The following is a 25,809-nucleotide window of genomic DNA, read 5'->3' as shown; positions in this document are numbered from 1 at the left end:
CTGTATTATATGGCTTTTGCTTTTGGCAGAAAGGTCTTCCCTTCATGTCAATATCGTAAAGTTATTCTCAATTTTCTCCTAACATCTTTATGGGTTTTTCAATATAATTAACTTTGGAATCCATTTGAAATTGATTTTGGAATGAGCTTTAAGGGAGAGATTTTATTTTATTTTTAGGCAGTTATCTCATTCATTTCCCCCACCGATCTGAAATGCCAGGTTTTTATATCGTGCATTCTTACACATACATGGACTTATTTCTGACTGATCTATTCTGTTCCACTCATTTGTCATTCTATCCTGGTTTCTGTACTACACTCCTAATTATTTACAACCCAATTTAGTACCTGGTAGACTATCTCCAACCGTCTTCCTTCCTTATCACCTTTTCTTAGCATTTTCCTGGCCACTTTTACATGTTTTTTCCAAACTTTACAATCATTTTGTTAAGTGTGCCCAAAATAGTCTCATTGGGGCTTTGACCAGAATTGCATTATACTTTAATTTGGTGAGAATTGATAGTTTTACCGATTTCCAGAAAAGTAGTATTTATATTAATATTTTTAAATCTTCCAAAGTGTTTTCATGTTCTCTTTTATTCCTAGATACACGTGTCATTAGCTACCATATAGGCAAGTCTCCTACATCATCATGCAACTAAAAAAATGTTGAAAAGAATTTCCTCCCTCTATCTTCCTATCAGTACGTTTGCGGTCAGTTATCAATTCTCCTTCACTGCCCCTAACTGCATATCCATCTTAGTCATAAGACTCTCATGAGATGGTTTGTCAAACACCTTGCTGAAGTCTCAATCTGCTGTGTCCTCCGTATTTCCCTTACCTCCTACTCCAGCAACTCTGTCACAGGAAAAAAAGTGGGTTAATCTGATCCAATACAACTTGATATTAACAAATCCATCCCAGGCCTAGTGATGATCATTCACATTCCCAGGGACTTAAAATCATCCACACATAGTTTTTTAAGATTTTACTCATTTGAGAGAGAGCGAGTGTGCCCGATTTGGGGGAGGGGCAAGGGAAGAGGGGGAGAGAGAATCTCAGGTCAGCTTCACACTGGGCACAGAGCCTGACATGGGGTTTGATCTCATGACCCCAAGGTCATGACCTGAGCCGAAATCCAGAATCGGACACTCAACCGACAGAGCCACGCAGGTGCCCTAACCACATATATTTTTAAACTCTTACTTGTAATGGACAAGCATACAATATTATTTCTAGAATGAAATGCTGCCAATTTAAGAGAAAGAGTAGGTAGGGGATAGTTTAGTTACTTTAGAGAGATAAATGCTTCTAACATACTCAAATCACCCTGATGATTCTAGTTCAAGTCCTGGAACGTATATGCTGACAGAGCGAGCTCGCTGACAGCCTCGCTACAGTTGAGAAAGACGGTATTACCTTCGCACCGCAGTCTGCTCCTTTCTGAATGCAAAAGCCAATGAACCGTGGGTCTGCCACTTTTACTAGGATGTTGTCAACACAATAGACATGAATGCTCCAGATGCCTCTCTGCTCCATGTCCTCCACAATATGCCGGGCTGCAAGAGCCCGATAAAGACCACCATTCCCATCTGGGAAATAGAACAGCCCGTTAGGTGTACACCAAAACCCATTACGAAGGTAACCCAAAACTGGTTTACCGGGGCTAACGTTTCCAAAGTGGGGTGAAGATCTCTGAAAAGCAGTTTTATGTCACAGGCCCAAGAAAAGTAAATACCCAGGAGGAAGAATTCAGGTGTCGAAAAATTATACTATGTGACTTTGAAAGTAATTTAGCATAAGTATTGAGAGAACAACATTATTAATGTTGGACCAGGCAACCCAAAGTCCATATTTTTCTTTTTAACTCAGCTTTTTTAACAATTTAGCCTGTAATACATTGTGAAATATAAAGTTTTTTCTCAAGCAATGATTATTTCATAACATTGCAAGTTTTATTAATATTTATATGATTCAAGTTAGCTCTGTATTTACAGCCCCAATAGTGACAATTTCACCCATCTCAAAAATAAAAATGCACGAGCTTTTTATACAAAATAACTTGTTAGGAAATCAGATTAATATGAAGGCCAGATTTAAAATAAATACAGGTAAAAGCCTCTTCTTTTCCCATCTACTCTTAGTGCTGTTTTAATGTACTTTGTCCACCAACACCCTCAGCCACAGCTTAAAAAATTGGACAACTTCACAAAAGTAGAGCTAAAAACAGTAAAATCTTCCATTAATGAAAAAGAGTTAAGTAGAAAAAAAAAGACTTAAGATGAAATAAAAGCCTATATCTGGAGGCTACCACTGTTGACACTCTTATTTACTTCCTGTCAGTCTTTCCTCCAAATATTCACATAGATGTGAATCTGTCGACACGTTTATTTTCAGAGCTGGGATCATACGCGGGGTCGCTGCACGTGGCCACACAGTGTGCGCGCAACACCCGCAGCCCTACAGGGTGGTGGCCGTCCCCACACCGGGCACACAGCTTCACGCTTCCCATTCTCTCACTTAGCTACTGACACTACTTCTCCTTGTCATTTAGTATCTCCAATCAATTGTTTTATTACAGTTTGGGAATACTCCAGATGAACTATAATTTAACTTCTTGTTTATTAAATAACAAACGGTTTCCAATCTTTCCCCGCAAGAAGTAATGCAGCCACGAACACTGCTGATATAAAATACTGGGTAAAGAGAATGAACACCCTGCGAGCTGCTCAGGTTGTTCTCAAGGGCAGGCGTCTGCAAGAAATATAAACGTGTATCCATTTCACCCCTGGGCATTTTCATTTTTTTTAAGTCATTGCTAAACTGCAATAAAATCTTAAATATTAATTCTTTAACATCCAAATCACCATATCAGAAAGAAAATCAAAATGTAAGGATTTATGTTACTCCCATTTCTAGTCACCCTTAAATAAGCATGGTTACAAACCTGGAGCCATAGAAACTTTGTTCTTCTCTTCCAAAATAATTTTCCCATCAAAACTCATAGCAGGCAGCATTCCCTGCTGAAAAAAGATTACATTCTCTTTCTTTAAACCAAAGTACTTGTGCTTTGTGAAGAATTCCTTTGTAGATTCCATTGTTCTGCCACTGGTCATTATATACCTTACAAGAGAAAAGAAGATCTCCTAAGCAACAGTGCTCTGGGAATTAGGGCAAAATTCAATCTTGTCTATTTTCCAAGCAAAAAAAAAAAATCATTGAGCACACTGACTCTTTGTTCTTTTTTTTTTTTTTTTAAAGATTTTATTTATTTATTCGACAGAGATAGAGACAGCCAGCGAGAGAGGGAACACAAGCAGGGGGAGTGGGAGAGGAAGAAGCAGGCTCATAGCGGAGGAGCCTGATGTGGGGCTCGATCCCAGAATGCCAGGATCACGCCCTGAGCCGAAGGCAGACGCTTAACCGCTGTGCCACCCAGGCGCCCCTGACTCTTTGTTCTGACTTCCTTCACCCTCTTCCTGGGTAAGGTAGCATTAGCTGCTACCCAAGTGCCTTTCTTCCAGTAACTTCATTAATCCTACATATAAAATAAATCTATGTAACAACATGAAACATACCTCCTGCAACAGAGAGCCTGTAACTGGCTTAAACAAACATTTTAGAACTCTGTGAAAACTGTATTTTAAATTTAAAACTCCTTAGGGAGAAAAGAGTAAATGTAATATATTCTAATGATCTCTCGTAGTTCTTTTTACTAAAGTTTTGAAGCGAATCCGACCTCTGCTAACCCTCCATTTAAAATCTTAAAAGTGAAATTATATTATCCATTCTCACAAAAATCAACCATGCTAGTGTGGCAAAGGAATCAAAAACTCTACCTAAAGCCTCAATTAGTGACTGCAGTAGCTTTTGCCCTTACTAGAATTTAAGCCACATATAAGTAGGGATTTTTGTCCATTTTGATTGCTGATACGTCCCCAGTACCTAGAAGCAGGCATTCAATATCTGCTGAATGAATAAATTAAGAAAATGGTATAATTTCCCACCATGCCAGATATCTGTTTAACAAGTTACCCTGGGTCCTTTGAACTTTGAGTACAAAGACATGGCTACATTGCTCTGTGTAAGAAGAGCACAGAGATTCTAAGTCGTGAGGAAAAAGAGAGAAGAAAATTCAGCATGACAGTGGGAGCCAGGGCTGTAAGGAGAATACTGCCTGCTTAGAACACAGATGTCCCTCAAACATCCCCAAAGGAATCAAGATGAAAAAAAACAGTTTATTGCCCGCCAACACTCATGTTGAGAAGAGCTAGCAAAGCTGGGAATTTACAAAAAGCCTATTTTTAAAGGCATCAGAGAGCTATAGAAGCAACATGGATTGGAACTAAAATTCAAGACAGTGGGAATCTTTCAGAGAGGAGCTAAGGATATGCAGCTGCCTTTTCCCAGGGTATCTGCTGATCTGGGATCCAGGCTAGTGGTAGGGACGCTGAGCTTGGACCAGGCAGGACAAAGAAACCAGCAGACCTTTTGTGGGTCACATGGGGCTAAAATAACAAGATTAGGGACTTGAGGGATCTCAAACACACAGCTGGTTTCCCCCTCAAAACATAATTTCCAAAGCTGCTCTGGGAAAGAGATTTAAGAGCTAAATCAAAAACTTTTAAAAAACAAAGCAGAATTTCCCATAATCTCCTGGTGCTCAGGACACCAACACTTGCCAAGGTAGGCCCTGAGAACACAGCATTCTACTAGAGCCTGGGGACCCGAGTGTGGCCCACAGCAGAGAAATCAGTGGGGGCTTTCAGCTGGTGTGTATGGGAAGGGGGGGTGTGAGGAGAGCTAGATAACTTGGTACTTAAGGATAGGAGTTTCTAGACTGTGAGAACTCCCTGAGCGCCCAGAGCAGTGACTAAAAATAGACTCCTATCACCCATCATGAGATTTCAGATGCCAATGAGAAGAAGAGACTTTACATGCTGGGGCGGGGGGGCGGAGACTGGGAATCAGAACAGTAATGGACCCCTCAACAATGTCAGAAACAACAGAAAAATGCCTTCAAATTTCAGGAGGCAGATTTTCAATCAGAAATTCATACACAGACAAACTATTAATCAGTATAAAGTTTATACACTAAGAGAACCCAATGAGTCCCCAGAAGTACTCAGGGAGGGATGTAAAAGCCTGAGGAGAATATATATTGTGCATTAAGACTACTGTGATCATTTATCGGGCTATAACACAGATTATTTTTAACATATATAGTAAGTTACAGCTCCTGGGAAAATTATTAGTAACAGGAAATATGTCTGCTTATGAATAAAGTACATATGCATTTTGAATATTATAGACTGACATACGTTTAGACACTCTCCCACATCGAGGCACATCTTACCATGGAATGATGCATTTGTTGCCATGGTATTTTTCAGCTAACTGTTGAAGCTTCAGGATACGCTCTGCCTGAATCTGAAAGAGCGTCTTACGAGATGGCAAACCAACATCATACATCCCCTTGGGGTATGCAACACCGAGTCTCGTCCCCTGCCCGCCAGCTAGAAGAAGAACCGCCACTTTGTTCTGAGAAATCTGGAAAAGTCCTAGAAAAGAAAACACCTGTATCACAAAACCTCTACAATTCACCATTTTAGGATTACATCTACAAGAAGTAGCAGCAATGAGTCACCCTATCTGCACAAGGCATAAAGAACAAGAAATCCACACGTGATCACAGATAACTACCTTGTTAATAAAAACATTTTTACTATTAAAAATTAAATTTATATAAACCCAACCAAACACCAAGCCGTGAATAATATGCTTTAATGAATTAATAATTCTTTTTCTGAAAATGTCAGCTGGTGGGCAAAGCCCAACAAGATGTTACAAACATTTGCAAGTGCTGACTACTTACTCCATGGGGCGCATCAAGAGAAAGACAAGATAAAAGAGGACACCTGGGGGGCACCTGGGGGGCACAGCGGTTAAGCGTCTGCCTTCGGCTCAGGGCTTGATCCCGGCGTTATGGGATCGAGCCCCACATCAGGCTCCTCTGCTATGAGCCTGCTTCTTCCTCTCCCACTCCCCCTGCTTGTGTTCCCTCTCTCGCTGGCTGTCTCTATCTCTGTTGAATAAATAAATTAAAAAAAAAAAAAAAAAGGACATCTGGGCTTCAGGAGGAATGATGATATGCTACTCAATTACCTCCAGCCTGTAAATCCATCAGTGACACACAGTCAGTCAATGAGCATGCAAATAGACTAGACAAGCTACCATCCAGGGAATAAAGAGACCCGAAACCCCCAGGAAAGCAAAGCCATACAGAGGTCAAGAAGTCAGGCTCTGATGTCAGGACACCTGGGTGTGAAAGCCAACTCAGCCGAAAAGGCCTCGGGGATCTGCCCGCAAAAGGGCAGGGCAAGAGGAGGCTTTGTGGGGTGATGGAAATGCTCTATAACTTGACTGGAATGGTAGTGACATGAGTGTATAAATATGGCAAAAAGTCATAAAACTAGAGCATTTTATTATATGTAATTATACATCAATAGAATGGATTAAAATGCAGGGGTTTTGTTTTCGTTTGTTTTTGCCAAAGAGCCATCTTTTTTTTTAAAGATTTTATTAATTTATTTGACAGAGAGACAGCCAGCGAGAGAGGGAACACAGCAGGGGAGTGGGAGAGGAAGAAGCAGGCTCCCAGCAGAGGAGCCCTGATGTGGGACTCGATCCCAGAACGCCGGGATCATGCCCCGAGCCGAAGACAGACGCTTAACGACTGAGCCACCCAGGCGCCCCGCCAAAGAGCCATCTATCCCAGCTCACAAGGATGTGAAATTCAGAGTCTTTTTGTTGATGATTTATTCCCGTTGTCGGGAAGCCCGTCAGTCTGCATCGGCTGAATACTCAGCAATAAGTAATAACCAAACATAATGCTTGAATCAAAATATTATTCTCTGAATCAAAATAATTCAAGATGGATTTAAGATCCAAATGCAAACAAATGAAACTGTAAATATTATTAACAAGAGAGGCTCTCAGTTTGGATTAAAAAAAAAAACCAAGTTTTGCCATAGACTACTTTTTTTTTTAGCAAACAGAATTTTATTTTTAAAGTACAATAAGAAAAATAACAGCAAGAAAGCCCATACTTCAACATCAAAGTAAAATCCCCTTTCATCACTAAAGTTGTTAAATCTGACTTTTTTTTAATAATTTTTTATTATGTTATGTTAATCACCATACAGTATATCCTTAGTTTTTGATGTAGTGTTCCACGATTCATCATTTGCATATAAAACCCAGTGCACCATGCAATACGTGCCCTCCTTAATACCCATCACCGGCCTATCCCAGTCCCCCACCCCCCACCCCCTGAAGCCCTCAGTTTGTTTCCCAGAGACCACTTCTGAGAGCCGGACCCGACAGCATCACAAGGCAGAGTCGTTTGTGGGGAGAGGCGACAAGGAAACTGGGTCTCCAGGAAGCTAGAAAATGCCAGATGACATCAAGCAATGGTTGACGGGATTTGTTCTTATCTTCTGAAATCCTCAGACACTGGGAAGGAAGCTGGCCACTGCCCAGAGCGGGCAGTGGTGGCCAGTATCCATTGTTATTATTTTTTATATCCTGAGGTAATGGGGGTTGTCTAATTTACCAACTTTGTGCCTTATGTTTTTGATGTGTTAGGCTTTCCTAAAGCTAATGTGCTAGTACATGGAGCGCTTAAAGAAATACTCTAAACCATTATAAACTCAGAACCTTCTCTTGTCCTAATGCTACAATCTATCTTCAGGAGTCAGTAAAATACAGCCCGAGAACATGATCCAGCAACTATCCAGCTATCCAAAACTTTAAAAGCACATCCGATATTTCCATAATTTTCAGCTTTGATATGAAGCTATGCTTAGCTAGCTCCCTGAGATCTGATTTTCTCTTTCTTCCTGCCTAGAACCAGAACTGTCTTTGTGATTTTTCTCCATAGCATTCCACCGTGCCTTATCAAGGTGTGAAAATAGTGAGACCCCAAACTAGAAACACTAATCTAAGAGGTAGGAATAATTTCCCCCAAGTGAGAGGTAACGGGCTCAGAGACGTTGCAGGACCTTCACAGTGCTAGTAAATGTGAAGAAGGATCAGAAACTCACTCCAGGCCGGTTTGCGGTGCACGGCACAGCCTCCGGCAGTCTCTTCACACCCAAACACTGAACAGATCCATTACAACACCAGAGGTTTCAGGGCTCTAAATTTTCCTTCCTGTTTCTTTCCTGCCCTTTCTTCTCTTTTCCATTGAATTCATGAGAGGTTGTGCTACCTTTTTTTTTAGTCTCTCCCACCTACCACCCCACAAGCAAAAGCTGCCGGGTACAGTCCACATTCTCCAAAACTTGCCAAACACTGAAATTTCTAACAGCATTCCAGATCTGCACCCACCTTCAGCAAGCACCATAATCACCACGTACCAAAGTGACTGAGACAAAATGAAGCATTTTGAAGGGAGCAGGGACGACAGAAGGCAGTTTTGAAAACTGTTTTACATTTGGTTATTCCCTGAGTTATCACAGAAACTATGGTTTCTAGGGAATAAGTTTAATTCTGCTGTCATCGACCCAAAAAGCCTCATTTCAATTAAATACAGGTCCATAATCCCCTACCCAACCCGGTGGATCAGAGCTGTTTCAGAAGGCAGAACTCTTACGAATACAGTGCATACACATTATATGCTCTCTCCAGCAAATCCGAGATAGGACCCTGTACTCCCATCCAGTGGGATACGCTCCTCAATAGTCTCCTGTCTGTTCAAGTTCAGTGTTGCTGCAAAACAGGCTTTGCACCGCTGCAAAACTGCAGATAAGTAAGTCTGGCCTGTCTGAACCCCCACATACCAAAGGTGTTAGAAATATTTCTAAACACCTTCAAAAAAAGTCCCAGTAAATATCTAGACACAGAGGCCTTTGTTCTCTTTGTACTATTTATTTTCTTCACTGAGCACATGTGTTTTAAGTTGTTTCATTGTTGTTGTTGTTTTTAAAGATTTTATTCATTTATTTATTTATTTATTTGACAGAGAGAGAGAGAGAGAGAGAGAAAGGGAGAGCACAAGCAGGCAGAAGGGCAGGCAGAGGGAGACGCAAGCTCCCCGCTGAGCAGAGAGCCAGGTGTGGGGCTTGATCCCAGGAGCCTGAGATCAGGACCTGAGCTGAAGGCAGACGCTTAACTGACTGAGCCACCCAGGCACCCCAAGTTATTTCATTGTTAATGTGGCTCTAGTCATCCTTTCTGACATCCTTCTTTTACCTTCAGTCCAAAAGTCAATGATTTCCCACAGCCACCTTACCCAGAAAAGGTTAGGAGCCCGCTCCAAGGGCCAGCTCTGTGTCCTGGCTCCAGGTAACTTGATGGCCACCCAGCACCAACCAGTGTTTTCCACACGTACTAACCAGTTATCACAATATCACTGTATAAACTTTTCTCTCCCCAGGATCAGTTTCCTAAATCATAGCTTCATTCCAGTTTTCCAAATTTTCCAGTTTTATATATAGCTCTCTAACCAGCAGCTCATGGTAGCCTCATCCTTTATGCAAATAAGTGTTTCCTAAGACCCTGTCTGCCATACTTTCTTCAAACTTTTTCCTATCTATGCACCTGATGACCCAACCAATCACTACATCTTAAGAGAAGCATGGAGATTACGCCTACCAGGTGTCCAATTCCACGCAGATCTACATTTACACCTCACCTCCCTCTGACCACAACTATCACAATGAGTTATAACACAATCCACGTGTATTTACAATAAAAAGGTTTCTGCGTTCACCTCTTCCTGCTTATGCATCTCATGAGCAGAGAAAAACACCAGGAAAGAAAGCAGTCCCTAGAGTATCAAGGCCAGCGGCATTTCAAGAGTTAAATGCAGCTACAGACGTTAACAGTATCAGACTGTGCGTTCACGGGCTGAAGCCCTCATCCACCTCATCCGGGTCACCGCAATACAACGGCAATGTTTAAAGAGTGTGTGACACATAAATTACTCTGTCTTAAAATGACACATAAAATACTGCTTGAAATTAAGGGGCCAACAAAATTCGGTAAGCTGTTCAGTTATGCGGCAATAATACCTGATTTTAAACTGTTTTTGTCCTAACAAATTTTATACGGGCAGCATCACACCTACCTGAAAAACGTTAATGAATTATAAATGTACTTAACCCATGTGACAATTAGGAAATTATGAGCTTCTCCTACCCCAAAACTTCGTTTACAGAAATATAGAAAAAAAACAAGAAACAAAAACAGGAAAGTACAGCACTATTAACAACACCCTTTCCATTCTTCCACTGGAGGACAGTTCATAGCTCTCCCACAGAGGGACCGAACAGAGACCAAATCAGAGGTTAAAAAAGAAAAAAAACCAAGCCAGAGTGAGCAGTTTCCAGGACTGGAGTACATCTCTCTCCTTGGAGAGTCATGTGTCATAGGCCCAACAGCGTCTGAGAACTTTTCCTGATAACATTTATAAGAAACAAAGAGAAGAGTTTACAGTGACTGGAATAGGTCAAACGCTTCCTGGATAACTTCCTGCTTGGACTAGTGCCTCGCATACACCCGGATTTGGGCGTGCGCCTGAAACGAGGAGGATGGCACAGGTGCGTGTGAAGTACAGCACTGCCAGAACTTTCCATTTAAACTGTCAGCACTGTCAGGACACTGAGTCAGGTAAACAGGCTATTAAACTAGAGGAAATAAAGGAAGACTATCCAAGAAAGTCAGAAAAGATATTTTACATCTTTAACTTTTAATCCTATTGTACAGGTAAAACTATTATTTTATAGATTAACTATTTCCCAAAAATGTCAAGTACAAAAAGCAGACTACAAGGGAAATCACTATTTGAATCAGTTTTAGGTACTGAAGGATTACTGTGAATTTCATGAGGTATAATAATAGCACCGTGAGTAGTAAGAAAATATCCATATATGTAGAGATGAATACTGAACTCAGAGTAAAAATAACATGATGTTTGAGATTTGTCTTAAAGTACTACAGCAAGAAAAAGAAAAAGAGGGATAGGTAAAGCAAAAGTAGCAAAATTTTGATATTTAACAAGGTGATCCATATGTGGGATTCATTATACTGTTTTTATCTCTAAATATTCATTTCAAAATATGCTTGAAATTTTTCATAACAAATTTGTAAGTAGGCTACAAAATTATACACTAACCATAATCCCAGTGTGTGTGTGTATCTAAGAAAATACTATAAAATATTACTAGTGAGTGTCTCTGAAATGTGGGATAGCAGAGATTTATAGTTTTTCCTTTGTAATTTTTAGTTATTTTTCCAATATTTCTAAAATAAGTATGTGTTACTTTTTTTTTTTTTTTTAAGATTTTATTTATTTATTTGACAGAGAGAGAGAGACAGCCAGCGAGAGAGGGAACACAGGCAGGGGGAGTGGGAGAGGAATAAACAGGCTCCCAGCGGAGGAGCCTGATGTGGGGCTCGATCCCATGACTCTGGGATCACACCCTGAGCCGAGGGCAGACACTTAACGACTGAGCCACCCAAGCGCCCCAGTATGTGTTGTTTTTAAAATAAAACAAATCTATTGAAAATATCACTGTACTAGATTCCAGAAAATGTACAGGAGATAATGTTATGAATATATTTTTTCTAAGCAATCCACTTACTTTTCTACCACAGTGCTATATGGTAGAAAAGCACCATTCAGATTAATTTTTTCAAGTGTCTCATAGACAAAAGAAGCTAATACTGGATATTAATATGTTATTATAAAATTGGAAGACCGTTTTATGCTCAGTATAAGCATGAATTTCTTTGATAAAGATGGGGTTTTTTTTAATTAAGCAAATACATTTTTCCAATGTATCTTTACTAAAATGATGTTCTCATAGACGCTTCTAATTACTTCTCTCTCAGCTTTGTAAGATAGAAATCTTTCAGTTGCTCCTTAAGAATTAAATTAGGGATGCCTCGGTGGCTCAGGCGGTTGAGCACTGGACTCTTGATTTTGGCTCACGTCATGATCTCGGGATCATCAGAAAGAACCCAGCAACAGGCTCTGCGCTGGGTGCAGAGTATGCTTGAGATTCTCTCTCCCTCCCTCTGCACCGCACCCCCCTCCTCCCCGCTCGCAGGTGCATGCACTAAGGGGCACCTGGCTGGCTCAGTCAATAGTGCATACAACTCTTGGTCTCAGGGTTGTAAGTTTGAGCCTCATATTGGGTGTAGAGATTACTTAAAAATAAAATCTTAAAAAAATAAAGAATTAAAATAAGATCTCTCTTCAACAAGGAGCACAGTGGTCACTTATATATCTATCCTCCAGAAATAATCTTCCACCGTAGGCATGAAAATGACCATTTTAGTGTCAACAGCCACCAGACAGTCTAAAAATACTGTACAATGCTTTCATTTCCCCCATCCTGAGGAGGGGGATACAGGGGGTCACTGTCTTTGCTACAACTGCCAGGATCTTCCTCCTATCTGAAATATAACAATTAGAATCTTCACAACAGGGGCACCTGGGTGGAACAGCGGTTAAGCGTCTGCCTTCGGCTCAGGGCGTGATCCCGGGGTTATGGGATCGAGCCCCACATCAGGCTCCTCTGCTATGAGCCTGCTTCTTCCTCTCCCACTCCCCCTGCTTGTGTTCCCTCTCTCGCTGGCTGTCTCTATCTGTCAAATAAATAAATTAAAAAAAAAATCTTAAAAAAAAAAAAAAGAATCTTCACAACGGCAATCTCTTCCCCTTGATAACTTACTGCAAAAACTTCATTTTGTTATGAATTTGCACACACGTGGAAGTTTCTGGCTAAGTGAATGAAAAGTAACAAAGTCTCCTTCTTCATCCCTACTGTTTAAGCCACAAATAAATATTGCTCCCTTGACAATAAGCCAAAAGGAAGTTCGTTCCATACTTTCTTGTAGTATACTTGGTTGTAATAGTTCCAGATTTCAGTTTAAATGAAAAGTCATAAAAGTAGACTAGTTCCACAGATTCCAACAAAAAGGTCATCAAGAAGACTCAAATTATAGGAGGTTTAGACTGTTGCTCATGGTCCCTGTTATACAAGGTCAAAGCTCTGGCTTTCCACAGGAGTTCATTTGAAGACTTCATAAAATATCATAAAATCACAAGGAGAAATACAGGCAACTGGGATACCTGAGGATATGAAAAGCCCCGTGTGACTTTCGCTCTGTTGTAATAGCCTTTTTGAAACCCAGGGGTGGAGGGGAGGATTCATGAATCCACAGTTAGTAAGGGTCAGAGTATCACCACAGCTCTCCACTCAGAAGGATCCATCTGGAAGTCACTCTCTCACAGCTTAGGGGCAGAGCCCTATTCTAAGAAGCTGAGTTAGCGTCTACCAAGCACTTAAGATCTAAAAGGGCACTTCCTGGAGATCATCCAATTATTTTCGGTATTTTTTAATCTCTAAGCCCTTTTAAAATAAAACCTCATGTAAAGATCAAATACATTAAACATGTCAAACTAGAACTGCTCTTGTAATGGGAAGATGGAGTTAGAGACAAAGATGTTTAGTATCCATTCCCCCTCCCTACAGGAGCAGTCTCCCCAGCAGTGGAACCCCTAGGGTTCCTTGGAACACAGTTTGAAAATCATTAAATCTGTATGCTCAGAGAAAGACATGGATTGTATACGGAAGGTTGATAATGGCAAGTATCAGTCTTTTTTGTGGGAACAGGGAAAGCCAAAGAATGAAAGACAAAACAAAAATAGCAACACTGTGGTACAAATATAGACTATAAGATTATATCTGTAATACTACTATTGCACATCCATAAAACTAAATATACATATCATCAAGTAATAGGAGGCAATGTGAGCAAATAAAAACATCTGATTAGTTAAGGGCAATTTTTCTGTAGTGTTTCTGTTACCTTGATATTTTTGCAATAAAGTAACATTTTTTACAAAGGAAAGAAACGCATTAGTCAGATCTGTTTATTCTACAGTTGAGGACATGAGGTCCAGATTTGACAAGGAACGTGCACACTCAAGGGCCTGAGCTGCAACATTCAGTCACTATCACTTACAGAGAAGAGTGGGTTATAAAAACCACAGCTCTGAACTCCACCAGGAAAGGTACATTTGAGCTATTCTGCCATTTTCAAAGGCACTAATTAGAACTGGTCATGGGGACAGATTTTATGATACACTTTAGAAGAAAAAAATGGGGGCAATTCAACAAACATTGGTCAACCAACTTCTAACTGCTTAAAACCCTGTTCTAAATGCCCTGTGACACACACAGACGAGCGGGACATGTGCTGCTCTTCAAGAGTCCACAGTGTCATGATGAAGACAGACACAAGCAACCCTTATTCTAAGAAAGAATGGAAGCCATGCATGGACAAATAACTCCAACTTGGAACACTGAAGAAAAGGTCATGATCAAAGAACCTTAAAAGATGAATGTATGCTCCCCACATGCCCCACTGCACTGCATAGCACAACTCCAGATCAGCTTTCAAGGTGACCCAGCTAGACAGAGAAGGGGCAAAGGCCAGTCCGAGCCAAGGATAAGCATGAGCAAAGGCAGAAAAGACATAATGTTCAGAGAATTATTTGGTCCAGCTAAAATGTATGGGGCAGTAGGAATGGAGGGAAATAGAGGAGACCAGACTGGAAATACAGGCTACGTAAGGTTTCTCGATAAAGCCAGCATAAAATGAAACATTTAACTTGTGCTTCAGGGTGGGAAATCTAGAAGTATGGAAATAAGCAAGGAAAGAGACTAGAGGCACATTAAGACTTGAATGAGCAGAGCCTTGAGTGGGGAACAGAAATGAAAAGAGCATGCTGGCAAGGGGAGACGCTGCAGAAGTTTTGGCAACATAATCTGTCGCTTTCTGATCAGCCACCTGGTTTAAGTCAGGAGGAGAGTCCAAACAATCATTACATGATCCAACTACTTTAATACCTCCGGTATATCTCATTACAAACTTTAAAATGAACATTCCATGCTCAGTACCTTCACTTTCCCAGGCCTGCAGCCGATCCTGGTCCCTGGTGGCACTGCCCAACACCTCTCGAGGGACAGGCTCCATTCGTGAATCCATTTTCTCTTGCTGAGAGGACTGGTTAAAATCTTCAATGGCCTTCTGGAAAAAGAAGTTCAGCTCCTCAAAGTTCATGGCCTGGAGCTCTGCATAAAGTTCCACCTGCTGGGCTTCATCCAGCTCATTCCAGAACTGTAGCAGGTGTTCCTGTCCAGCTTTGGACAACCTGAGTTTGAGATCGTTAACATTCATAATGCTCTGGTAGCCAAGCTTTGTGACGATCAAGGTGTAATCTCTCTACCTGTAAACCTAAAAAAAAAAAAAAAAAAAAGGAATTGATGGCAGGTCAAAGTCCAACCTCAAAACCAAAGGACCTTTTCCTACTACAAATAAGTACATTTAAAAAAAACTTCATGTTAAGGAAATTAACTTCTGCCTTTCCCTCACAAGATTTGTGAGATCCAACTTGTAAAGACATGAACAGACGTTTCTCCAAAGAAGACATCCAGATGGCCAATAGACATACGAAAAGATGTTCAACATCACTCATCATCAGGAAAATGCAAATCAAAACTACAATGAGATATCACCTCATACCTGTCAGAACGACTAAAATAAAAAACACAAGAAACAAGTGTTGGCGAGGATGAGGGGAACCCTCGTGCAGTGTTGGTGGAAATGCAACTGGATAGCCACTGTGGAAGACTGTATGGAGGTTCCTCAAACAGTTAAAAATAGAACTACCCTATGATTCAGTAATTGCACTACTGGGCATTTACCCAACAAAACAAAACAAAAACACTAATTCAAAGGGATACATGCACCCTTATGTTTACTTGCAGCATTATTTACAATAGCCAAGTTATGGAAGCAGCCCAAGCGTCCATCAACTGACGAATGGATAAAGATATGGGGTGTGTCACGGAATGGGAGAATATATTTGCAAATGACACTACAGATAAAGGACTGGTATCCAAGATCTACAAAGAACTTCTCAAACTCAATACACGAGAAACAAATAAACAAATCAAAAAATGGGCAGAAGATATGAACAGACACTTTTCCAATGAAGACATACAAATGGCTAACAGACACATGAAAAAATGTTCAAAATCATTAGCCATCAAGGAAATTCAAATCAAAACCACACTGAGATACCACCTTACGCCAGTTAGAATGGCAAAAATAGACAAGGCAAGAAACAACAATTGTTGGAGAGGATGTGGAGAAAGGGGATCCCTCCTACATTGTTGGTGGGAATGCAAGTTGGTACAGCCACTCTGGAAAACCGTGTGGAGGTCCCTTAAAAAGTTAAAAATTGAGCTACCCTATGATCCAGCCATTGCGCTACTGGGTGTTTACCCCAAAGATACAGACGTAGTGAAGAGAAGGGCCATATGCACCCCAATGTTCATAGCAGCAATGTCCACAATAGCTAAATCGTGGAAGGAGCCGAGATGCCCTGCAACAGATGACTGGATTAAGAAGTTGTGGTCCATATATACAATGGAATATTACTCAGCAATCAGAAAGAATGAGTTCTCAACATTTGCTACAACATGGACGGCACTGGAGGAGATAATGCTTAGTGAAATAAGTCAAGCAGAGAAAGACAACTATCATATGATTTCTCTCATCTATGGAACATAAGAACTAGAATGATCAGTAGGGGAAGAAAGGGATAAAGGAAGGGGGGGTAATCAGAAGGGGGAATGAAACATGAAAGACTATGGACTATGAGAAACAAACTGAGGGCTACAGAGGGGAGGGGGGTGGGGGAATGGGATAGACCGGTGATGGGTAGTAAGGAGGGCACATATTGCATGGTGCACTGGGTGTTATACACAACTAATGAATCATCGAGCCCTACATCGAAAACCGGGGATGTACTGTATGGTGACTAACATAATATAATAAAAAATCATTATTAATTAAAAAAAAAAAAAAAAAAAAAAAAGAAAAAAAAAGATATGGGGTGTGTGTGTGTGTGTGTGTGTGTGTATACACAATGAAATATTATTCAACCATAAAAAAGAATGAAATCTTGCCACTTCCAGCAACATGAATAGAGCCAGAGAGTACTATGCTAAGTGAAGTCAATCAGAGAAAGGCAAATACCACAATTTCACTCATATGTGGAAATTAAGAAACAAAACAAATAACAAAGGAAAAACAAAAAGAGACAAACCAAGAAACAGACTTTTTCTTAACTACAGAGAACAAACTGATGGTTACCAGAGGGGAGGTAGGTGGGGAGAATGAAATAGGTGATGGGGATTAAAGAGGACTCTTGGGGCGCATGCGTGGCTCAGTCGTTAAGCATCTGCCTTCAGCTCAGGGCATGATCCCAGCGTTCTGGGATCGAGCCCCACATCGGGCTCCAGGCTCCACTGGATGCCTGCTTCTTCCTCTCCCACTCTCCCTGCTTGTGTTCCCTCCCTCACTGGCTGTCTCTCTCTCTCTCTGTCAAATAAATGAATAAAATCTTTAAAAAAAATAAATAAAGAGGACTCTTATCGCAATGAGCACTGGATAATGTACCGAACTGCTGGATCACTATATTGTACACCTGAAACTAATATAACACCATAAGTTAAATATACTGGAATTAAAATTTTTAAAAATAAAAATAATTAAAAATTTAAAAATAAACATGTAAGACAATTAGTATTACTAATTGTAATACTAATTAGCATTATAAACCAGGCACTGCGCTAAGAACTTTACCTACAAGGTCTCATTTAATTTTCACGTACTCTACAACATAGGTACTACTACTATTTTCCTTACTTTACCATTGAGGAGACCGAGGCAGAGAGACAACACAACCAGGCCAACCAGTGGAGCTGGGATGTGAGCCCACCAGACGGTCCAATTCGAGGGCTCACAATCTGACTACCTCACTTCGTTGCCTCTGTAGTACTCCTCTGACCATGAGCTACCACTGAAGGAACACCTGACTTCTTAGTAAAAACTGCTCTCCTTCTAGTGCTAATGATGGAAATGATTCTTTTGCATTCAGAATTAAAAAATTCCAGGAACACCTATAATCATTTTATTTCAACAGCAACTTCTACAGAGAAACAATAAAAACGTATCTATTATCTTTACTAAGAATTGAACCCTAAAGGGACAAACAATTCACACATAACAATCAACAGATAAGACAATGTAATACAGCAAAATGTTAAACTGTGTACTATTCAAAAATAAGAGAAAGAGGAAATATTGAATCTACTTGTCTACTCTAGATAAATGCAAGAGAAGGCAGGCGTTGTCTAGAAAGAGTTCACAAAGGAAGCATGATCCGAGCTGTGCGTGCCTCAAGGGTTGAGCAGATTACACAGATAAAATCAAAAAACAAGCAGAGTCGGCCTGTGTGACAGAGAGCAGTCAAGAAAGCTGAAGTTCTATGTAGCATGATGGGAAATGATGTAGGGTAGGACTTGACCATGAAGAGCCTTGAACCAAGCCAAGGAATTTAGACCTAACAGAATAACAAGAAGCCCACAGCAGATTACTCAACAGGGCCATGTCACCATGCTTTAGAGAGATGAGAGAAAGAGCAATGGGATAAAAGAAATGGTAAGGAGGAACAACTAGAAGCAGGAAAACAAGTTCAAAGACAACTGCAGGTATGAAAAGCTGAAGTTCTGAACCAGATTTGTTGCAAAGGAAATAAGTGTGAAAGGGAGAAATTTGAGGGTCACTGTAAAGAATCATCACCGCATTATAGCTGCTTAGACGTGAAGGACAGGAAAAAAAGGTACCAAACAAACAGCCTGCTATCTCCTATCATAAGAATAGTGGTAAGTAATAGACACCGTAGTTTGGAGCAATATTCTGGAGTTCTCTATGCCTCACCTGTAAAGTGGAATTAATAACAGTATCTATCTCATCAGTACTATTAAACATCAAACACCATTTACAAACTCAGGTTAAGAGAACCTACATCTGTTCCCTGAGGCAGCAATAATAACACCTGTCGCTTATGTCTCACTTCTGTGTGACACAGTACAATTCTAACTGCTTTACAGATACTTGTTCGTGGAATCCTCAAACAACGCTAAGCTACTGTTGCTGGGATTACTTTACAGAGGAAGATACTGCACCAGAGATGACTTGCCCAAGGTTCCAAACTAGTAAAGTGATAGAGATTGGACTCAAACCCTAACAACCTGACTCTTAAAGTCACACTCTTAACCGTTATACGATACTGCCTCTCAGGAGATAAGACTGTGGGGGTGGGGGTGGGGTATAAAAGAAAGCAGTGAGAGAGAGTACATTATTTATACTTTATTCAGAAATATAGACACAACTGATGTTCTTACATCTGACTCACTTTGCAGAAATGAGTTCACAAACCAACAGAATGGAGAAAGAAAAAATGTACAGGATAAGCAGGTGAAGAACTTCACAGGATGAGTAAATACGTCATTTTCATGGTGCACTGGGTGTTATATGCAAATACTGAATCATGGAACTTTACATCAAAAGCTAGGGATGTACTGTATGGTGACTAACATAACAATAAAAAATTATTATAAAAAATAAATAAAATAAAATGCATTATTACTTTTTATTCAGTACTGGGCACGTTGATCCAAATCAGAAATTGCTCAGAAATAATTTTAACTAATGTCCACTCAAAAATAAATTCAGGAAACGTATTATCATACAATAGAGACAGGCTCAGAGCTTCTATAATTTTTTTTCTTTAAATAAGGTGTCCTAAAACTGAAGTGATAGACTGGCTTCAGGACTCTTATCAAATCAACTTCAAATTAGATGAGCACATAAGATTCAGTGTTTATATTCCCAACGTTTATTTTTGGTTTGTTATTTAGATTTACTTCAGGGATATAATGCTTCAAGTGTGAAACGAACAATACTATTTATAAAATCCACCTTATGAGTTATCACTGATTTCTAACGAAGTTAAGGCTTCTATATGAAACAAAAATGAAACCCTATTATCAAGGTGGGACAGTTCTACCTTGCTGTCACCTAAGACCCCTGTCCTCTCCTCCAAGTACTTCCTATAGTCCCTCCTATCTATTGAAATCCCATTCACCCTTAAAGGCCTGCCTCACATACTCCAGCTTCAAGTGAATCTTTACTGGTTTAGGAATCAAACAGAACTGACTTTTATTCCTGGCTCTATTCCTTGGGCCAAGTTATAGATACCTTCACCTCTGTTAATTTCATCTGCAAAATGGGAACAATAAAATTTTCTTCACCAGGTTCAGAGGCATAAGTAACATTACATCCAATGAGAAAACGAGGCTCAAAGAGATTCAGTAATTTGCCAAAGGCTACGTACCCAGTAGACAGAAAAACAGAAATTTTTAACCCAGATAAACCTGACTCTAACGCCTATGATCTTTGCATCAGACAGTAACTCTCATAAGCAGGGGAAATACTAAGAATTCAACCCAACAGCTCGTGTAAGAGAGGCAGGAGAGCTGATGGAAGTCAGCATCGGGCTCCGGAGCCAGCCTGGCTGGGCTCAGACCCCAGCGCCACTATTTCTTCATTCTGTGACCTTGAACAAGTTAACTTAACCTTTCTGTGCCTCAATTTTTCTCATCTGTAAAATGAGGATAAAAACAGTACTCACCTCTAAGAGTAAGAGGATTACTGAATTAAAATGAAAAGCACTTAGAACAGTACCTGACACATAAAAAACATAAATGTTATCAGCTACTATTATAAAAGTGAAATCTGTGCTTCAGACCACTCACTGAGTTACAGAACATAAGGAGAGCTACCACCTGAGGTAGGCAGTGGAGGATGAAAAGTTTGCCTGCAAGAAGTAAAAGAAAACCCAGTCAGTGGGAACGGCATGAAAAGTGGTTCAGGTAAAGAAATATATTCAAGGAACAAGGCATGGTGCTGGGATATGGGCAGCATGTGGCTGTAGATGAGGCTGAAACGTGCTTCAGTGCTGCTACTTCTGTTCAAAGACAGATGATGAGCCCACAACCTCACACAGGCCAAGAGGTTCCTGTTCAAAGTCTCCTTTTCACATGCAGAGATACGTCAATAGTCAATTTATGAAGGAACATTATTTAACTTACATGTGCGAGTCATTCATTCAATATTTAATGAGCACTTACTGTCTGCCAGGCGCTGATGCAGGGGACACAGACACAGCCACGCACAAAGCGACAACACGCATGCCCACATTCCAGTACGAGACAGGGAAACATATAAAATGTTAAGCAGAAGAACAAAGTGGGCGAAGCAGTGAAAGGGCAATGGGGGGGGATGGTGGATATTTTAAATGGGGTGGTCACGTGGGACCTCTGAGACATTTGACAATCCATCCGAATGAAGAGAGAGCAAGCAAGCCAGTATCTCAGGAACATTCTAGGGACACAGGAATGTGCGAGGTCAACACAGCTGGAGCACAGTGACTGAGCCCGAGTGACTGTAATTGAGGCGGACACTGAGCAGATCAAGTAGGGCCTTTTGGTCAAAGTAAGGACTCCGGGATTTGGGAAGCCACTGGAGAATTTGGAGCAGGGGCACTTCATGGTCTGATTTAGGTTTCAGAAGGATCATTCGTTGTTGTGTGGAAAAATATTCTGTCATGAAGGGAAAAGTGGAAGCAAGCAGAGACGGCAGTTAGGGAACTACTGCAGTAGTCCAGATGAGATGATGTTGGCTTAGAGCGGTGGTGGATGTGGACCCTAATCCTACAGGATTAGGTAATGGGGGGAATGTGGAGACAGAGAGGAAGACAGGAATCAAGCAAAGAGGACTGCAAGTGGTGGTGCCCCTTACTGAGGTGGGGAAACGTTAGGACAGGAGCAGATTCAGAAATGCGTGTGGAGAGTGTGGGAATCAACACTCCACTTCTGGACATGTTAAGCTGGAGGTGCCTATTAGACAGACAAACAGAAATGTTGATGAGACAGCAGAATGTAGTAAAGTTCAAACGTGATACTAGAGCTAAAGATAAAACTTTCAAGGTCATCAGCATACATGATATTAAGTTATGAACTTAATGAGATCCTCTGGCAAGTGCAGATGGATAGAAAAGCAAAGAAATTGGAAGACTGAGCCTTGGACAGGTATTAGGATATTAAAAGGCATTTCTATTGATTTATATAGATTTCAAGAGATGTGATACCATTATTTTTTAATTAAAAAAAATACATCATGTAAAAAAAAAAAGTTGAGAGAGACAGCTTTCTACTAAACTATCTTCCAACGAATTGGGACTTTCCTAAGGCCTCATCTATATTACTGTTTCTGCCCAAATTTAAAGGAGCATACTATAGCAGGAAGATCAGGCAACCAGGTAAGTGAAGAATCGGAAATCGTAGTTCTTGGTCCCTCCCCATCAACTGACCCTGTGCAAATCATTCCACCTCCCTGTGTACACATTTCCTCATAAAGACAATAAAACCAGCCTTCCTCACACACCCTCAAATGACAGTCAAGCGTGGAGAGTCCCTGCCTACTAAAACACATACGCAAACATTTTAAGATATAAATCAATCTTTTCCTAAGGAGTCACTGGATACCCATCTACCTTCAGATGCTTGGGAAAATGGAACCATGCAAATAAGACAACTCATAGGTTAAATTTTTCCCTACATAGGTTAAACTTTGATACCTGGACTTAGACCATTGGTGGTCTGCAAAGGTTGACAAGGTCACATGTGCTAAGTTAATTCTGGTAAGAGGTCTGGATGTATGTGTAACGGTAAGCAATAGTGAATACAAGAGTTAGAGTAGGATTTTTATTTTGACAAGCAAAGTCTGAAAAAGTCAAGGATCTGCTCTAGAAATGATGACAGAATTTGGTATACGCCCATAGCCTAATACATCTGCATCAGAAACAATGACAAATTTGGTAAAAATCCACCATGATCAAATATACCTTTATTAGAATTTAAACACCACTATTAAAGAAATCCAGTATTTCCCCTCCTATCCTGGTCTCCCTCCTGCCCCTATCTCTTCTGCTATATATGCCCCCAAAATTGATAAGTAAACTTCTTAGAACTTTGGAAAAATAGTCTTGGAGTTGAGCCATAACCACTGAATCCTATAAATGCTTGGCAGCCCAGCCTATGAAGTCTTTCTTAATCCCAGCTAAGGGAGCCAACTCACTAATAATGAGGGAATAGAAACTGCCTTCAGCTTCCTGTAAACCCTTCTGTCCACACCTAAACAATTTCACCTTAAAAGTCCTTAAACTAAAAGCACTACATAATGACATTTTCATATTATCATAATCACTATTACCTGATTTCAGATTTCATAAACCGGGCACAAATAAAAACAGAACAACATCAGGCCAAACTTAACACAATCTTCAGGAAGCCATATGTTCAGCACATGTGTGCTCTCAGCCTTCCAATCCCTTCCAATCCCATCCTCCTGCGTGGCCAAGACAGGGGAAACCCCACAAACCAACCCTCTCCCACCACCAGTGTTAAAACCAACCAACCAACAAAAAGGGGCAAGCGGGCTTTGTCCCCCTCTCACGTTCTCCGCAGATATATCCACTCCTCCCTGCCGACACCCTCAGAATTCTCTCCCTCTTCTGCGCCAGACGGCCCACCCCGTTCCCGGCGGACACTTCCAACGACCACTTGTCCCCACCGGAGGCCCCCGAGCTTGCCCAAACTGTCCGCAAGGCCCCGGCCCGAGAACCTCAAGGCCCCTGCCCCTCCCCCCCCCCCCCCCGCCATCCAGGTGAGGCCCACCCCCAGCCGTTCGACGAACCCCCGATTCCACACATTGCCCGGTCCGGTCCTCCCCAAAGCCCCGGCCGGCTCCGGCGCCCTCCCCAGCGAGGTGTCCGAGCACGGGAAGCGCCTGCGGGGCGCGCCGGGCGGCTCCTCGGCCAGGGCCAGGCTCGGGCGCCGAGCACCGACGTGGCCGTGGGAGCGTTCGCGTGGCGGGACCGGGCCCCGGCGTCCCCTCCGGGCTGGCGGGTGGCGGGGAAAGAAGACAGGACTGGGCGGGGAGCCGCTCACCTCCCTCGGCGCGACGGTGACTCCGCCCGGCTTCGGCTCCCCGCGCGCGGCCACTCCTCGGCGTCCCGCGCCCGCTCCGAATATATACCCTCATCCGGGGGGCCGGGACGGCGGGGCGGGCCACGAGCTGGCCCGGGGAGCACGGCCCCAGCCACCCCGCCCCTCTCTCGCAGCGACGAGTGGCTACCCGCGCCGGGCGGAGCCGCCACCGCCCGCCCGGCCACGTCAGCGCCGCGAGCGCCGGCGGCGAGGAAAGCGCCGAGGGGGCGGGGCCTTGCGCGTCACTCATTCCCTGGCCCAATGGGGACGGCGCTGGGAGTCCGGTCCGCGGGCGGCCCCGCCCCCCCTCCCCGGCGCGCGGCGGACGGGGAGAGGTGTGCGCTGCGTCAGCTGGAGGGGGTGAGGCCGGAGGCGGGCAGTTGTCTCCGCGACCGTCCCCGGTGAACCTTGGCGTCACATCTGGTCCCGCGAGGTGCCAGCCCACGGTTCTTAGTCGTCCTCTGGCCCAGCGCCTCGGCCGCACGCAGTTAAAAGAAGCGGACAACGGAGTTGGGCGGGGAACGGTGTCATCCGGCTAGTGGATTTTCCGAAGGGCCGCGCGGAGGATTACGAAATGCGGCCGTGCCTGCGAACCGACCCCGGAGGGCGGACCTGGGACGCCCTCTGACCTTGGGCTGGCTGTTTGGTCTTGGGTCGGCGGCTTCTTGCAAGGGCTCCGACTTTCTTTCTGCTTTATGGCGTTTTTGGTCCTAAGTGCGGGAAGCCAGGCCCGTTTACTTTTGCACAAACAGGCAGGGAAAGAGAGGAAAGGCAAGCAAAAGTATTAGGTAATGAAAAGCGCGCCAGTGAGAAGGAGCCCAGATGTCCGTTCTATGTGACTGTGTTACTTCCTCAGTATTGGACATGAAACTGGTGGTTGGACTGGGTGACCTCCATGGCCGTTGCACGGCCCACGGTTTATAATTGCCTGTGTATACTGTCAGTCCTGTTACAGACCTTCTGTGGGTGTGCACATGCAGGTTATAAGCTCAGAACGGAGCCCTTAGAAGCTGGGCTTACATTTTGAGCTGCGTTGGGCTTTGCAGTTTTGCAAGAAGTCCAATATGTTGGAATACCAAAACACACCTAGATTTAACATAGCAACTAACAAAGAATTTCAGGCGTTTAGGTGCCTTTCCTCTACCTCAAGTACAAGAGTCTTTTCATTTACTTAATCGATTGCAAAATCACCCACCACATTAAGTAACAAAAATGTACACTTGGTAAGTAATGTTGGTAGATTCGTATTCAGGAGGTAAAATATTCTCCTGTTGTCATGATCCCTGAAGTTCCTCCATTTATGTGAAAGATATATAGTGTAGTGGTTAAGAGCAGGGGATCTGAAGACAGAATTCCAGCTTTTTTATTGAGTATGATCTTTGGTAAGTTAATTGATGCATGCATCAGTTTTCTCATCTATAAAATACAAGCAATAACAGAAGTGCCCTTAGGTTGTTGTGAGGATGAAACCAGTTAATACAAGTAAAGAATGTAAAACAGAATGAACACTAATGAACTTTTAATTATTGTTATTTGAGTGCTCTCCCTGTGTCAGGTGCTTTTCTAGGTCCTGGGTACTTTGAATACTTATCACTATCTGGAAAGCCTCTTGTCGTTTGGATCCCTGATACCATAAGGAACATTTCTCTCAAGTCCTTCATAACTGAGAAGAACAAATACACTCTCATTAGTACGTTCAGGTTCTACTTAAAGAGACCCAGAAGCCTGTCCACAATGATATGACTGAATAGAGCACTGTGACCTTT

The 25,809-nt window shown here is 42.1% G+C and overlaps 1 protein-coding gene across 4 annotated transcripts in view; it reads right to left on the bottom strand.

The window, feature by feature from the left end:
• Positions 1 to 24,143, bottom strand: part of UAP1 (UDP-N-acetylglucosamine pyrophosphorylase 1) — a 42,293-nt gene extending 18,150 nt beyond the window's left edge. For all 4 annotated transcript variants that reach the window (XM_045809700.2, XM_045809699.2, XM_045809701.2 and 1 more), the window contains exons 1-5: positions 24,005 to 24,143; positions 14,978 to 15,314; positions 5,356 to 5,560; positions 2,947 to 3,122; positions 1,419 to 1,591 (exon numbers count right to left, since the gene is read on the bottom strand). In XM_045809700.2, coding sequence (XP_045665656.1) covers positions 1,419 to 1,591; positions 2,947 to 3,122; positions 5,356 to 5,560; positions 14,978 to 15,257 — 834 coding nt within the window. In that variant the 5' untranslated portion in view covers positions 15,258 to 15,314; positions 24,005 to 24,143. The remainder of the gene's footprint in view (positions 1 to 1,418; positions 1,592 to 2,946; positions 3,123 to 5,355; positions 5,561 to 14,977; positions 15,315 to 24,004) is intronic.
• Positions 24,144 to 25,809: the final 1,666 nt, after the last annotated feature.

This window comes from Ursus americanus, chromosome 2 (assembly GCF_024610735.1).
Source record: "Ursus americanus isolate L20-20 chromosome 2, mUrsAme1.1.p, whole genome shotgun sequence".
Classification (NCBI taxonomy): Eukaryota; Metazoa; Chordata; class Mammalia; order Carnivora; family Ursidae; genus Ursus; species Ursus americanus.
The sequence above is the reverse complement of the archived record's forward strand: the minus strand, read 5'-3'. Positions and strand labels throughout refer to the sequence as shown.